Consider the following 15,753-nt stretch of genomic DNA (forward strand, 5'->3'; position numbering starts at 1 on the left):
TTTGTATCCGATATTTAGAGCACAACAAAATCTCAACTGCAAACCAACTTAACATTGTACAGCTCAAACTATAATTAATGGCTAAACTCCGCCGTGTAAGAGTCATCTACTATTACCCTAAACTTATATATAGGGGACCTCTATGCAAGTAAGAAAATATTGGAATCCTCTGGTGGATCGATAATTTGATAAGTTTATTCAGGTACAGGTACACAAAAGTACAATCATCATACACAGTGTATATTACTTAGGATAACTCCCAAAAAAGTCTGTCAGTGGTCCTAAAAACAACTAAAAGAGAACACCATAGTCTGTCAGTGGTCTTATAAAGCACCTGCCTAGTATGGGCCAACAGGCCTGCTGCAGTGATCCTCCTTTCTTATGTTCTTATGTTCTAACACTAACACTGGAATCTGTCAGTGGCCCTATGCAGCATCTACAAGAGAACCGACACGTTCTTTGAACCCGCACATATGCCGTATTCTATTTAAGATTGATGAACTGACCACATCGACTCAAGGTTGAGGGACTGGTTACCTCATTCTCCTCATGTTCTTCATGATTCTCCTTTGTATGGACCGATGAAGCCATTGTGTGGCGAAACGTTTCCTCAATAAAGATACCCAAGAGTTGCACATGTGTCTAATTTATCAACCTGTCGGTTCTTTGAACCATTCATCTACAATCCTGTCAGACACTGCAACTTCTTGGGATCTTAATACTTGAGAATTCTTCGCTTGCCTAACCTTTGGGCACGACCTACTTCTGCATTGGACAAATGTGACGCTACCTACGACTGCTGCACCTCTCCTGCCCACGGTATATAAGCTACTTCTCACCACATATGCCGTATTCTATTCAAGATTGATGGACTGACCACATCGACTCAAGGTTGAGGGACTGATTTTCTCATTCTCCTCCTGTTCTTCATGATCCTCCTTTGTATGGACTGATGAAGCCACTGTGTGGCGAAACGTTTCCTCAATAAAGATACCCAAGAGTTGCACATGTGTCTAATTTATCAACCTGTCGGTTCTTTGACCCATTCATCTACATACCAGAGTTTGTCAGTGGCCCTACAAAACACCTACAAGAGGAACACCCGAGTCTGACAGTGGCCCTATAAATCACCTACAAGAGGAACACCAGTCTGTCAGTGGCCCTATACAATACATATAAGAAGAACACAGGAGTTGGTCAGTGGCCCTATAAAGCACATATAAGAAGAACACCGGAGTTGGTCAGTGGCCCTATAAACCACGAACAAGAATGACTCACGAAATCGTAATGACACGACCAAAGCCTTAAGGCTCTCTCCTGATCTCTGGCATGAAGTGATACCATGTTGTTATGAAAAATAAATGAGACACAAATACAGTATAATGTGAACCATTATTGGCAACGTTTCGCACACACGTTGGACGAAACAACACAACCAACACCACCACCAATTGTCACTACAATTACTTCAGCAGCGACGCTGGTACAGTAAGCTTATTTAAATATAATTTTACACAAGTTCTGGATATTTACTATTGTCTTACATAGTAATGTATGTAGAAATTACCTAGGTTCTTGGCTTCATATCAAGAAGCAATAATAATAAAAGCCCTCAGGCTATACTTCTACTTTATATATCCTTGGTAAGACCTCATTTAGATTATCTGCACAGTTCTGGTCTCTACATTACAGAATAGACATACATGCACTGGAAAACATACAAAGAAAGCTGTCGAAGAGGATTCCATGCTTTAAAAATCTTGTAAAGTAAAAGGACACAAGTGCAACTAATGTGACATTTATTGTGGCAACGTTTCGCTCTCCAGGAGCTTTATCAAGCCATTACAAACAATACATGGACACAGAGGGTATAAAAAATCTTTCATACGAGGACAGACTGAGGACATTGAATCTGTATTCTCTGGAAAGGCTTAGAATGAAGGAAGATATGACTGAAGTGTACAAATGGAAGGCAGGAATAAGCAAACGGGATATAATTAAAGTGCTAAAAATATCTAACCAAGATAGGACTCGCAACATGGGTTCAAGTTTAGGAAAAAAATAGAAAAAGTATTGGAAAGTACTGGTTTGGCAATAGAGCTGAAGATGAGTAGAACAAACTCCCGAGTCGAGTCACTGAGGCGAGAACCTTTTATAGCTTTAAAAATGGGTTGTTAGGTAAGACACATATGCAACAGTTAGGTATCTTTATTATGAAACGTTTCGCCTACACAGTAGGCTTCTTCAGTCAAGTACAGAAAAGTTGATAGAAGCAGAAGATACTTGAAGACGATGGAACAATGCTCTTCTCCAGACTGAGGGACTGACCACCTCAAAACTTTAAGGGTGATGGACTGATTACATCGTCTTCAAGTATCTTCTGCTTCTATCAACTTTTCTGTACTTGACTGAAGAAGCCTACTGTGTAGGCGAAACGTTTCATAATAAAGATACCTAACTGTTGCATATGTGTCTTACCTAACAACCTGTCGGTATTTTATACCATTTTAATGTTCAAAAATGGGTTGGATGAGTACATCAGTGGGTATGGGTTAGACCTGCCTGGCATGAGCAAGTAGGCTTGCTGCAATGCCCTTTCTTTCTGTTCTGATTTTCATAATAATAATAATAATAATAATAATAATAATAATAATAATAATAATAATAATAATAATAATAATAATAATAATAATAATAATAATAATAATAATAATATCTTTATTTACTACAAGTACATGTACAAGGTATACAGTCCTAGCTGACATCAATGACATACTACTAAACAGAAAGCCGCTTGTTATGCAGAGCATTTCCCGCAAATTAAGCCAGTTTTATCCCAGGATGCGACCCACACCAGTCGACTAACACCCAGGTACCCATTTTTACTGATGGGTGAACATGGACAGCAGGTGTAAGGATACGCGCCCAATCTTTTCACCCTTTGCCGGGAATCGAACCCGGACCCTCAGCGTGTGGAGCGAGAGATTTTGCCACCAGGCCACGGGCCACTGTAGGATCCTTGTAACACCGTTTTTTTAAAGCAGCTTAACTATTACATAATGTAAAAATCAATCATGATTATTAACAATAAAAATAAAGCAAACAGAGTAAACCAAATGCAAGGCAACGAATTACAAGAATATATATGAAATAGAAATAAAAGTAAGCAAATTATATACATGAATATAACTTACTTCATTATAAAGACGAAATTAGTCGAATAAGTTACTCGAATATTTATTATACAAGAAATCACTTTTCTCTTTTTCTGTAACCTCATTCATTAGGTATTTTTGGCTCTCTTCTTAAACTGATTTATGGTAAGACTGGCATAAACACAATTAGATTACTCTGCTCTTAGGAAGAGAGCTGAAAAATACCTAATGTGTAGACATGTTTGCTGGGGAAGCAAAGCGCCTGACTCTGCCCGTATTTAGTCTTAGGCTCCACTTGATATAACTTTCAGGTTCCCATTTCTTTTTTCCAGAGGAAACTTCATTTCCTTTCCAATTCCCGCTCAGATTTGGGCAACATATTTTTCCCCGCGAGGTTCTTTACACATATGCTACTATGTATGATAATCTATGTAACTGTAACATACAATGCCTAATATAGCTATTGCCTATTAAATCCTATGTTAGTCTTACTAAATTTTAAGTTAATCTTAAGTTTGTATAAGATACTCCACCATTATGATTTTAATGGAAAAAAACATATCATGTTAAATCAAATCGATTCCCATTACTAAATCTGCCATTTGTACTAATGTTAAATGATTTGACTACCAGCCCTCTTAAACCTAATTATGTATGTACCTAACTGATAATGTTCCTGTTTAAGTGCCTAATGATATATTCAAATGTACTGCTCAAATATGACCTGTATCAAAATGGCGTAAGAATTAGTATTAGTCTGCTCGAAGTGCCTAGCCACGATAGTGGGCATCTTTGTAACTTAATCTTATAATCTGTAAACCATACATTGTAAGCTTTACAAGGAAATAAATATTTGTATTTGTATTGTATTGTAACTGTATTTGTGTATACCTGAATGAACTTACTTTCAAAGGAAGGCTTCAGTAAGGCTGAGTGCCGTTAGTGGCCCTATAAACCCCAACAAGAGGAAGACCACCACAGGAAACATTGCTTCGGGCTCGATACGGCGTATGCTGTCAGTGGCCCTGAAACCCAACAGAAGAAGACGGAAACATTGCTGGCTCAGCGGCCCTTACAAACCCACAACAACAAGAAGCAACGTTGCAAATTGAAACCTTTAAACAAGCTGCACGTAACCTGAAGAACGTAACAATGAATCCCACGTTTAAAAAGGCTGTTAGAGTGGCACTGGGCAGCTGGAACCCATTACAGGCAAGTATGTCTGCATGTGGGTGACCATGACACTATTAATAGATGAATAAGACACGTGCAACATTTAGGTACTGTCCTTAATTACCAATCATCTTCCTCGGATCATATCTGATTGCCTCACATGCTCCAGGTGCTGTACGGCCCTTATTGGTTTAGCACTTAATAATAATAATATCTTTATTTCTACAAGTACAAGGTATACAGTCCTAGCTGACATCAATGACATACTACTATATAGAAAGCTGCTTGTTATGCTAAGAATTTCAGGCAGATTAGGTCAGTTTTGTCCCAGGATGCGACCCACACCAGTCGACTAACACCCAGGTACCCATTATACTGATGGGTGAACAGGGACAACCGGTGTAAGGAAACACGCCCAGTGTTTCTACCCTTGCTAGGAATTGAACCCTGACCCTTGCCGTGTGAAGCGAGAGTTTCAGCCACCAGGCCACACGGCACCAGACATCAAAGTTTCATCGCTGGTGGGCTTTGTTAAAAGGAAAGCTTGATGCTCATTTTAAGCTTTGTAAATTTCAATTTGCCATTTTTATTAGTTTCCCCATGTAATAACTAGAGAATGGTTCTTCTGATTGGTTTCAAACAATAAATGTCAATTTGCTATTTTTTTTTAATTATTATCAAGGTGGCTTTCTTAAAAACGTAAAAATAAAAATTTTTTTTTCTTGCAGGATTGTATAGAATCTGAGATAAAATATATCTTTATTTTTTTTTACTACAAGTACATGTACAGGGTATACAGTCCTAGCTGATTACAATGACATATTACTATATAAAAAACCTGAAAAAACTAATTTTAGGGCATTTTTAAATTTAATGAGGACAGACATTTCTAACATCAGGATATTGATGATGAAAAAAACCATACCACGGGCAGGGATAGAACCTGCGATCAGAGAGTCTCGAAACTCCAGATCGTCGCGGGTTCTATCCCCGCCCTTGGTATGGTTTGTTTGCATTTGTGTCATTACGATTTCATGAGTCACATTGATGGTGTTTTTTAATGGAAGGTTTGAATCAGATTTGGGCTATAATAGATTTGTTGGGATTTTTAACTCGAGGGAGGGTTAGCCACCCAGGATAAGAAATTGCATCAATGAGGACTGTCTTTCTTGTTGCCCTTGTGGCCATTCTGTCTTGTCTCCCAGGATGCGACCCACAGCATTTGACTAACACCCAGGTACCTACTTAGTGTGTATGTCACAAATTTCCATTTTTATTAAAGTAATTGGGACATGAATTTCAATATGATGACTTCCAAATGCCTCTTCTGATTGGCATGAAATCTCCAGTGCTGATATTTAACTTCATTACAAAATACTGAAAATAAATTAAGAAAAGTAATGACAGTATCAAAACAACTTATGATCATGACTCAAGAAATCGTAATGACACGATTGCAAATAAACCATACCCCCAGCCTGGATTGAACCCGCGGTCATAGAGTCTCAAAACTCCAGACCGTCGCGTTAGCCACTAGACCAGCTAGCTGGTCTAGTGGCTAACGCGACGGGCTGGAGTTTTGAGACTCTATGACCGCGGGTTCAATCCCGGCCGGGGGTATGGTTTAACTTATGATCACTTAATTGCATACCCCCTGAAAATTCCTTAGTGTACCCCAGGGTGGGGGTATACCTATCCAGTTTGGGAGCTCTTGCTCTGAGGTATACTACCCAGTCCTCCCCCAGGAAGCAACCTACACCACTTGGTTAGCACTTAGACACTTTGATGAGTTCCGAGAGCCGTTCTACTCCCAGAGCCCAACCATGGGCCAGGCTCCTCTGGTGTTTGCCTGGTCAACCAGGCTGTTGCTGTTGGTGGCCTGCTGACCCACATATCCATCACAGCCTCGTTGATCTGGCATCTGGTTAAGATACTTGTCCAGTTTCCTCTTGAAGATTTCTACACGTGTCCCAGTAGTGTTTCTAATATCTTCTGATAAGATGTTGAATAGTCTGAGGCCACGAGTATTGATACATTGAATATGATTAGCACACTGTACAGTACTTACTGTGTAATACTTACTCTGCAGTACTTACTGTACAGTACTTACTGTACAGTACTTACTGTACAGTACTTACTGTACAGTACAGTACATACTTCTCACCCTGCATGAGAACCAAACCCAAGCCTCTGTGACCGAGTTGCAGCACTCTGCCACTGAGTTACAGGTTAAGCATGTATTGCTTTCATAAGACCATAAGAAAAGCATTAGTGACATTCACTTTGTTACACTTCCCAGAAGGGTCTAAGCATAATTCTGCTCATTTTGCACACATTTTGTGTTTAAACTCACTGTCTGCTTCAAAACGTAATATACATGTTATAAATTTCACGAGAGGTATCAGTACCACTGATGTTTCAAATACTATCATGCAAATAACACAAGCACTCTCTTTCTGTAAAGTATCATACCCTTGCTGTGATACCAATTTGAGTAACTAGAAAATCTCTTTGGTGGGGCACAAATGCAGTTTTTTATTAGTTTTAAATCCGACAGAAAAGCCAGAGATGTTGACCCCAGTTAAATCCACAAAAAGTATGTTGATCTATATCATGCCCAGCTCCTCACATGCCCATGAGTTTATGTTGTAAACAGTTTTTTAGTTAAATTTTGTAAATTCTTAATTTAGGTGACTAATATGGGGGAGCAGGTGTCTGCTAACATCATTTGTAGTGGATAGAGAGGAGATTGTTGTGCCATGTTCCTAACATAATGAACTCTTCTTTAACAAACTGATTGTGTCTATTGTTTGTAAATCAAGTGACGCAGCAGATGTTGTCCAGCATTTCCGAAGTCTGTTAAATTATTGTTTGTTAAATTGAGGGTTTACTGTACACTACTATACACTATTTAGTTGTTGTCCTTAGCTTTCTCTTTTTCTTTTGAATCATCGTTTTACTGATCATGATTTTTGCCATTCTTGAGGTTTGTTATTGAACCAGGACCCTTGTGAACTGCTGGGCTTTATTTGACCATGCTATGCCCCCATTTTTTTTTTCAGCAATTGCCATTTCCACCAGGGAAGAATACACATTCACCTTTACTCCTTGATACATCCAAGAACTGCTTTCAAGTATTACTCATTTAAATAGATATAAGCCTCCATACCAGGAGAGGTGCATCCACTGAACTATCACTGTCTGTAAAAGTACAATATCACAAGAACCAAACATATATAATTGATTTAATTTTATTTCCCTTTTTCAGTTTGCTGTTCAGCAACAAGCAGGTGGCAAGCAAAGTGCTGAAATTGCTGAGTGGATGATTGGCATCATTGAACAATATTTCTGTGAGAATGGTAAGACTGTGTATGTGGTACATGTAGTCATACTGTGTTTGGTGTTTCATGGAGAAACACCAAACCTATAGGGATCATGCAGCTCCTAGGAATAGGAGGTAATCTGATTTGATCCAAGGCAGGGGAGAGCAGTTCCAATTCCTTGAGTCAAGCTCTCGCATTATCAAGGAATATTCCTTGATAATGTGAGAACTTACTATTCCTTGATAATGTGAGAGCTCATTATTTCTTGATAATAAGAGAGATCACTGTTACTTAATAATGAGAGACATCACAAAAGTGCTTAGAATATTGCTTATTTTCACTGTGGTTATATTGTATGCTAATATACTGTACTACCTGTTTCTTGTAATCTTGTTATATAGTGCACAATATGAGAAGTAGGAATTGGAATTCAGTAATAGTCCAGGAATTTACAAATAAAAATAGTCTAGACAGGAATGTGCAGTCGCATCATTACTAATAAGGGTTCAAAGTAATAGTAACAGTCCTAATGTAGCAGTAACAGTTAATTAGCAGTAATAATCCTTAATTAACAGCAACAGCCCTTAAGCAGCAGTAACAGTCCTAAATTAGCAGTAACAGTCCTAAAGAACAGTAACAGTCCTTCCTTGATAAAATACAGCTACTCAAATCACTTTTTTTCATTTCAAAGATGACAATAAATGTAATTGATCAGTATATTACCATGAACATGTGATATTAAACTTGAGTTATTAACTTAGCCCCAGCGACATAAACTTAGGTCAAGGTACAGTAAAGCATCTGAAGCCATTTCTTTTACAGCCTTTATGTGCTGCATGTTTATAGTGCTACAATTGTATTTAAAATACTTTAAATAAAATTGATATTCAGTAGAATTTATGTTTCTTCGGTGTGGTAAACTGGAAAATTGGTTGGGTTTGTTTTTCGTTATTGGCTTCATTCAGTGTAGAGTTTCCACAAAATTTGCTTTATTATAGTAAGTATAGCAATTATTATTTTCTAACTGCTTCATAAAGTGCATTTTGTGTTGACAGAGGATCTTGAACCTGAAGATGTTGCAGATTATCTGGCAACAATAATGGACCAAGAGCTTAACATTCTTGTTGAAGATGATTCAGACATGGAGGTGAGCTTCACGTGATGTGTTCACCACTGTAACACATTTCAGTTACTGGTAAGAGACACCTGCACAGTGGTAAGGGTGCAGTGAAATAAAGTACCAGTAAAAAACAAGTGTTTGGTGACATATCAGTGTCATCAAACTTTGATCTGTGTGAGTCAGATTTTTAACATTACTTTTTTAACAGTTTGGAAAAAGCATCTGCTTGTTAGGTACAAATGGCTTTACGATGGTTTAACTTAAGATATTTTAACTTTACAGTGGTACGAATGTAATGATAGGATAAACTTGTATTCATTTATTTAATATTCATTACTGGTATTTAGTTAATTACAGTAGATATTTGTTTATTTATTTGTTTATTCAGTGACAGTAGTTATTTATTTACTTATTTATTTATCATATTTATATTTGACATGATATTTTCAACTTATGATGGGTTCATCGGAACATAACCCCACCTTTAATGATGATGAATTCTGGGAGTTTTTCTTTTTCTACTCCCAGAGCCTGGCTTTGGGCCAGGCTTGTCTGGTGCTTATCTGGTTAACCAGGCTGTTGCTACTGGTAGTCCACTGACCCACATACCAATCACAACCTGGTTGATCTGGCACCTGGAGAAGATACTTGTGCAGTTCCCTATTGAAGACTTCTACATCTGTTCTGACAGTGTTCCTGATATCTTCTGTCATGTGAGTGCTAAAATGGAAACCTGTTTTGCATTTTACACTGTAACATGATCATTGGTTTATACTTTTTTTTTTTTGTGTGAAAATTGAAATGTCACACTTATCTTAACCCTTTTGCTATCATGTAAGTTTACATGATTGGGGCCAATGTCACTTACTTAGATATATGTACATATAAATCATAGTACCCTCAGATTTGTTGCAAGTCATAAATTTTGGCATAGACGTAAGAGAATGGGTCTGTATGGTAGGTGTGTACAGCATAAAAGAAAAATCCTGCCCCATCAGTGCATAATGGGAACTGCTAAATTCTGACTTTGTGTTTGGGTTAAAAGAGTGAATTTTGGGCATTTTCTAGGGGTAGTTTTCATGGTTTTATTGCCTGTTTCTTGGTACCACTAAATAGGCCAGAAGACATACTAACAAAATGGGAAAATATTTGGTTGGTTTCTGGCTGGAAGTGATGAAAATTGTCAATTCTGGACAATGAAATTTTTTATTTTAGCAGTTTTTCCATGGGAAGGGGAAGGGGCCCCCAACCCCCATGATCTGTTTTATGAGCTTTTACTAGGTCTGCTTCAGTTATTGGGAAAGCTGCACCCTGACCAAGCATTCATGGTTATGATTTATTAGCTGAGGTTTAGGGAAAAATATTGAGTTTTTATGCATCTATTCACATTGGAAGGCAAGTGTTATATAGGAGAGGCCTAGGGACATGATTTATGAACAGAGGGAAGATGGCTTTAGTACTTATTTTTAAATTGGAATTTGTTGAAAGTGTAAAATTGGCCAAAGTACTGACTTCTGGGCACAAAATAGAATAGTTATGATGGGTCGGTTTCTTGCAAATAAGGAATAACACTCAAGGCATTATAGTGAAACTAGAATTGACTCAATTTGAGCACTGGAACTGGCCTAAAATATTCCTCAAAGTTATTCTTTTTTACAGTGAAGATAATAATTTTTTGTATGGTCATTATCAAAATAGAACAGTAGTTTTTATTCTATTCATTCTAAATTAGTTCTGCTCTTTTATCTAATAATTAAGCAAATTATTTACAGTTTTCCTAGGTAACAGGGTGGTAGACAGCAACCGCCCAAGGAGGTACTACCTTTCTGCCCTCTGAGTGTAAAACGAAAGCCAGTAATTGTTTTACACGATGGTAGGATTGTTGGTGTATTTTTTTCTGACTCATAAACATGCAAAATTTCAGGTACGTCTTGCTACTTCTACTTTCACTTAGGTCACACTGCACATGCATGTTCAAACATGTATACAGTAGGGCCCCACATATACGGCAGGTTAGGTTCCAGGCTATCGCCACAAAGCAGACATCGCCGGAGAGCAGAACGCCATTTTTTTCCACTTATAAATACATATAAATGCCATATAAGTTTACACTAACATATATTAACCCTTTGACTGTATTGGTCATATATATACGTCTTACGAGCCACCGTTTTTGACGTATATATACTCATAAATTCTAGCGGCTTCAAATCAAGCAGGAGAAAGCTGGTAGGCTCATATGTGAGAGAATGGGTCTGTGTGGTCAGTGTGCACCATATAAAAAAAATCCTGCAGCACGCAGTGCATAATGAGAAAAAAATAATTCTGACCGTTTTTTTTTTTAATTAAAATGCCGAGTTTGTGGTCTATTTTTGTATAGTATTTATGATTGTAATCTCGTTTTCTTGGTCTCATTTGATAGAATGGAAAACATACTATAGAAATAGAGGTGATTTTGATTGGTTTTACTATGAAAAGAACCTTGAAATGGAGCTCAAAGTAGGGAAAATGTTTGATTTTTGCCAGTGTTCAAAAGTAAACAAATGATGTCATTTTCCAATAAATGTCCAAGTAGCCATTCTAATATGCAGTCATGAATGGGTTGACATTATTTATACAATTATTGCAGTATTGCAGTAGTCTGCATAACAGTAAATCTTCTATTTTTTGTTTGAATAAAAATTCAAAATAGAAAGCAAGAGTAATATCAGAGGGGCCTGGAGACATGACTGATGAACAAAGTAAATTTTATTTTAGAGCAAAGGAATGTCTGCATTGTTCATTCGTGACCCTATTTTGAAATTGTCATATTTTTTAATTTTTGTGAAATTGGCAAAATTGCAAATTTCTGACTACGTTATTGGGTAGTTGAAATCGGTAAGTGGGCAGTTTCTTGTACTCAGTCGATAGAAAAAAATGGAGTTCTAAAAAAATAGTTATGAGTTTGGTTGACTGGAACAGTGGAATTAGCAGAAAATAGGGCTCAAAGTGGGCGAAATCACTGATTCGTAAATATCGCCAAGGTCACTAACTTTGCGAGAGTGTAATTCCGTCAGCTTTCCATCAAATTTCGTTCTTTTGATGTCATTACAATTGGGAAAAGATTTTCTATCATTTCATAATAATTTTTTTTTTTTGGGGGGGGGGGGGGATTTTGCAACATCAGGAGACACCTCAGGATTTGGGGTTGTGACAGTCAAGGGGTTAAGTTAGCAATAGAACTAGGCATTAAAAACAATAAGAAGTAAAATACACACGCAGCACACTCATTATTTACCTCAAAATATTTGTAGTCTTAATGTAGGGCAAAAGGTGAGTACTAGTATGTATTGTAAGAAGTCAGGTGTGGGTAGGTATGTAGCCCTCCTGGCCACCCCACCCACACATAATATACTACGATGCATAAAGTGCCTTAGAGTGATAAAATGCATGTATGTACAGTACACTCATTACTTACCTTAAAATATTTGTAGTCTTATTACTAAAGTTAAAAAAAGAAACTTTTGTTTTTCTTTTTGGGCCACCCTGCTTTGGTGGGATATGGCCAGTTTTTTGAAAGATGATGATTTACAGTTTTCTTTATGCCTTTCCAGATTGGGAGTTGCCTGTGTCATCTTTACCAGCTGTGTGTGGCAGGCAAGGATGCACAGGTGATGGATGAGTTATCGTTGATGCCAAAGTGCGATCTCTCATTGTGTAGGGTACAAGAACAGCCAGAAGGTGGAGAAAGTGAAGTAAGTTTATGCTCTTCATATATTTAGGTGGGGATATAGTTTTGGAGTGGTTGGTGCAATTATTTAATAAATGTATGGAAGAGGGTAAGGTACCTAGGGATTGGCAGAGAGCATGCATAGTTCCTTTGTATAAAGGCAAAGGGGATAAAAGAGAGTGCAAAAATTATAGGGGGATAAGTCTGTTGAGTGTACCTGGTAAAGTGTATGGTAGAGTTATAATTGAAAGAATTAAGAGTAAGACGGAGAATAGGATAGCAGATGAACAAGGAGGCTTTAGGAAAGGTAGGGGGTGTGTGGACCAGGTGTTTACAGTGAAACATATAAGTGAACAGTATTTAGATAAGGCTAAAGAGGTCTTTGTGGCATTTATGGATTTGGAAAAGGCGTATGACAGGGTGGATAGGGGGGCAATGTGGCAGATGTTGCAAGTGTATGGTGTAGGAGGTAGGTTACTGAAAGCAGTGAAGAGTTTTTACGAGGATAGTGAGGCTCAAGTTAGAGTATGTAGAAAAGAGGGAAATTTTTTCTCAGTAAAAGTAGGCCTTAGACAAGGATGTGTGATGTCACCGTGGTTGTTTAATATATTTATAGATGGGGTTGTAAGAGAAGTAAATGCGAGGGTCTTGGCAAGAGGCGTGGAGTTAAAAGATAAAGAATCACACACAGGGTGGGAGTTGTCACAGCTGCTCTTTGCTGATGACACTGTGCTCTTGGGAGATTCTGAAGAGAAGCTGCAGAGATTGGTGGATGAATTTGGTAGGGTGTGCAAAAGAAGAAAATTAAAGGTGAATACAGGAAAGAGTAAGGTTATGAGGATAACAAAAAGATTAGGTGATGAAAGATTGAATATCAGATTGGAGGGAGAGAGTATGGAGGAGGTGAACGTATTCAGATATTTGGGAGTGGACGTGTCAGTGGATGGGTCTATGAAAGATGAGGTGAATCATAGAATTGATGAGGGAAAAAGAGTGAGTGGTGCACTTAGGAGTCTGTGGAGACAGAGAACTTTGTCCTTGGAGGCAAAGAGGGGAATGTATGAGAGTATAGTTTTACCAACGCTCTTATATGGGTGTGAAGCATGGGTGATGAATGTTGCAGCGAGGAGAAGGCTGGAGGCAGTGGAGATGTCATGTCTGAGGGCAATGTGTGGTGTGAATATAATGCAGAGAATTCGTAGTTTGGAAGTTAGGAGGAGGTGCGGGATTACCAAAACTGTTGTCCAGAGGGCTGAGGAAGGGTTGTTGAGGTGGTTCGGACATGTAGAGAGAATGGAGCGAAACAGAATAACTTGAAGAGTGTATCAGTCTGTAGTGGAAGGAAGGCGGGGTAGGGGTCGGCCTAGGAAGGGTTGGAGGGAGGGGGTAAAGGAGGTTTTGTGTGCGAGGGGCTTGGACTTCCAGCAGGCATGCGTGAGCGTGTTTGATAGGAGTGAATGGAGACAAATGGTTTTTAATACTTGACGTGCTGTTGGAGTGTGAGCAAAGTAACATTTATGAAGGGATTCAGGGAAACCGGCAGGCCGGACTTGAGTCCTGGAGATGGGAAGTACAGTGCCTGCACTCTGAAGGAGGGGTGTTAATGTTGCAGTTTAAAAACTGTAGTGTAAAGCACCCTTCTGGCAAGACAGTGATGGAGTGAATGATAGTGAAAGTTTTTCTTTTTCGGGCCACCCTGCCTTGGTGGGAATCGGCCAGTGTGATAATATAATATAATATAATAATATATATATTTAGTGTATGTATGTGTGTAAAAGTAGAAAATTAACATAGATAAGAGTAAAGTGATGAGGGTATCAAATGATTTAGATAAAGAAAAATTAGATATCACACTGGAGGGAAGGAGTATGGAAGAAGTGAATGTTTTCAGATATTTGGGTATTAACCATAGAATTGATGAAGGAAAAAAGGTGGGTGGCATCTTTGGAGACAAAAAATGTTATCCACGGAGGCAAAGAAGGTACTGTACAAGAGTATAGTGGTATACAGGTATGAGTGATGATGAAAGTGTTTCTTCCTTTTTGGGTCACCCCGTCTCAGTGGGAAATGGCCAGTGTGTTAATAAAAAAAATCAAAATTCATATACATACTGTATTTTATTATAATCAGAAAGAAGTGCTGCTAAACCTACAAGGGTCATACAGCGCTCATAAACTATATATAAGAATGCACTGTAATGAATGTCTTTAGTATTACTGGGTGGGAAGAATTAAGTTCTCTTATGCTACCATGGGTATACACATCTTCATAGCTTTTATTATTCATAACACCCTTGCTCTTGACTACTATTCCATTAAATTAGATCATACTGTACTATAATTTTGTCTTAACTAGCATGATAATGTGTGTGTTGGTTGCTTCTCCTGAGTGGACAGCAGTTGAATAATCACTTAACACAGTACAATTATTATGTCGATCTGCAGGATAATGCACCACAGTTGGTTGCTGCTCATCTAAGTGGAATGCAGCTGCATGACACAAGTAATGCAGCAGACAACAGTTGTACCAGTGAGCCTCTGAGAGAACTTACTGAACTGGAACAGCAGCAGCTTCATGACGAGGAGGATGGATGGACGGTTATACGAAGAGGAAACAAGAAGCGATAGGAAATTCTCATCAAATATAGTACTGTAAGAATTAGAAGAATGGCTTTCTTATTGAAGAATTGTATGTATTTTGTACTTTACTCTTTCAGGGGTTAATGGACCGTTGTTCACTTAACTACAGTGGACCCCCGGTTAACGATATTTTTTCATTCCAGAAGTATGTTCAGGTGCCAGTACTGACCGAATTTGTTCCCATAAGGAATATTGTGAAGTAGATTAATCCATTTCAGACCCCCAAACATACACGTACAAACGCACTTACATAAATACACTTACATAATTGGTCGCATTGGGAGGTGATCGTTAAGCGGGGGTCCACTGTATTTACTTGCATGCAGGAACACTCAGTTTTCCCTTCAGTGGGGTGCTTCAATGCCAGTAAAAAAAAATTTAGTTGAAGTTACCATCATGACTCACAAAATCATAACAACATGATTGCAAACAAATCATGGAATGGATGTGGCTCAATCTTTCCCCCTTCCCCCCATTCTGTGAGTTATTTTAGTCCAAGGAAATGGAGATAGCCATTCCTTCTTGGATTAAACTTGATTACTTCCCATTCCCCAGGCACTTAGTGCCTGGGGAATGGGAATGGGTTTAGTGCTTCCCCATGAATATAATAAAAGTTATTTATTTTGGGATGAAA

At 38.2% G+C, this 15,753-nt stretch overlaps 1 protein-coding gene across 1 annotated transcript; it reads left to right on the forward strand.

Moving 5' to 3' along the window:
- The first annotated feature begins 4,174 nt into the window (after positions 1-4,174).
- LOC128696370 (pre-rRNA-processing protein TSR2 homolog) lies at positions 4,175-15,296 on the forward strand. The gene is made up of 5 exons (XM_053787617.2): positions 4,175-4,367; positions 7,597-7,687; positions 8,707-8,798; positions 12,365-12,505; positions 14,925-15,296. The coding sequence occupies exons 1-5, from the start codon at positions 4,308-4,310 to the stop codon at positions 15,105-15,107; spliced, it is 567 nt and encodes a 188-aa protein (XP_053643592.1). The 5' UTR covers positions 4,175-4,307; the 3' UTR covers positions 15,108-15,296.
- Positions 15,297-15,753: the final 457 nt, after the last annotated feature.

Source organism: Cherax quadricarinatus, chromosome 39 (assembly GCF_038502225.1).
Source record: "Cherax quadricarinatus isolate ZL_2023a chromosome 39, ASM3850222v1, whole genome shotgun sequence".
Lineage (NCBI taxonomy): Eukaryota > Metazoa > Arthropoda > Malacostraca > Decapoda > Parastacidae > Cherax > Cherax quadricarinatus.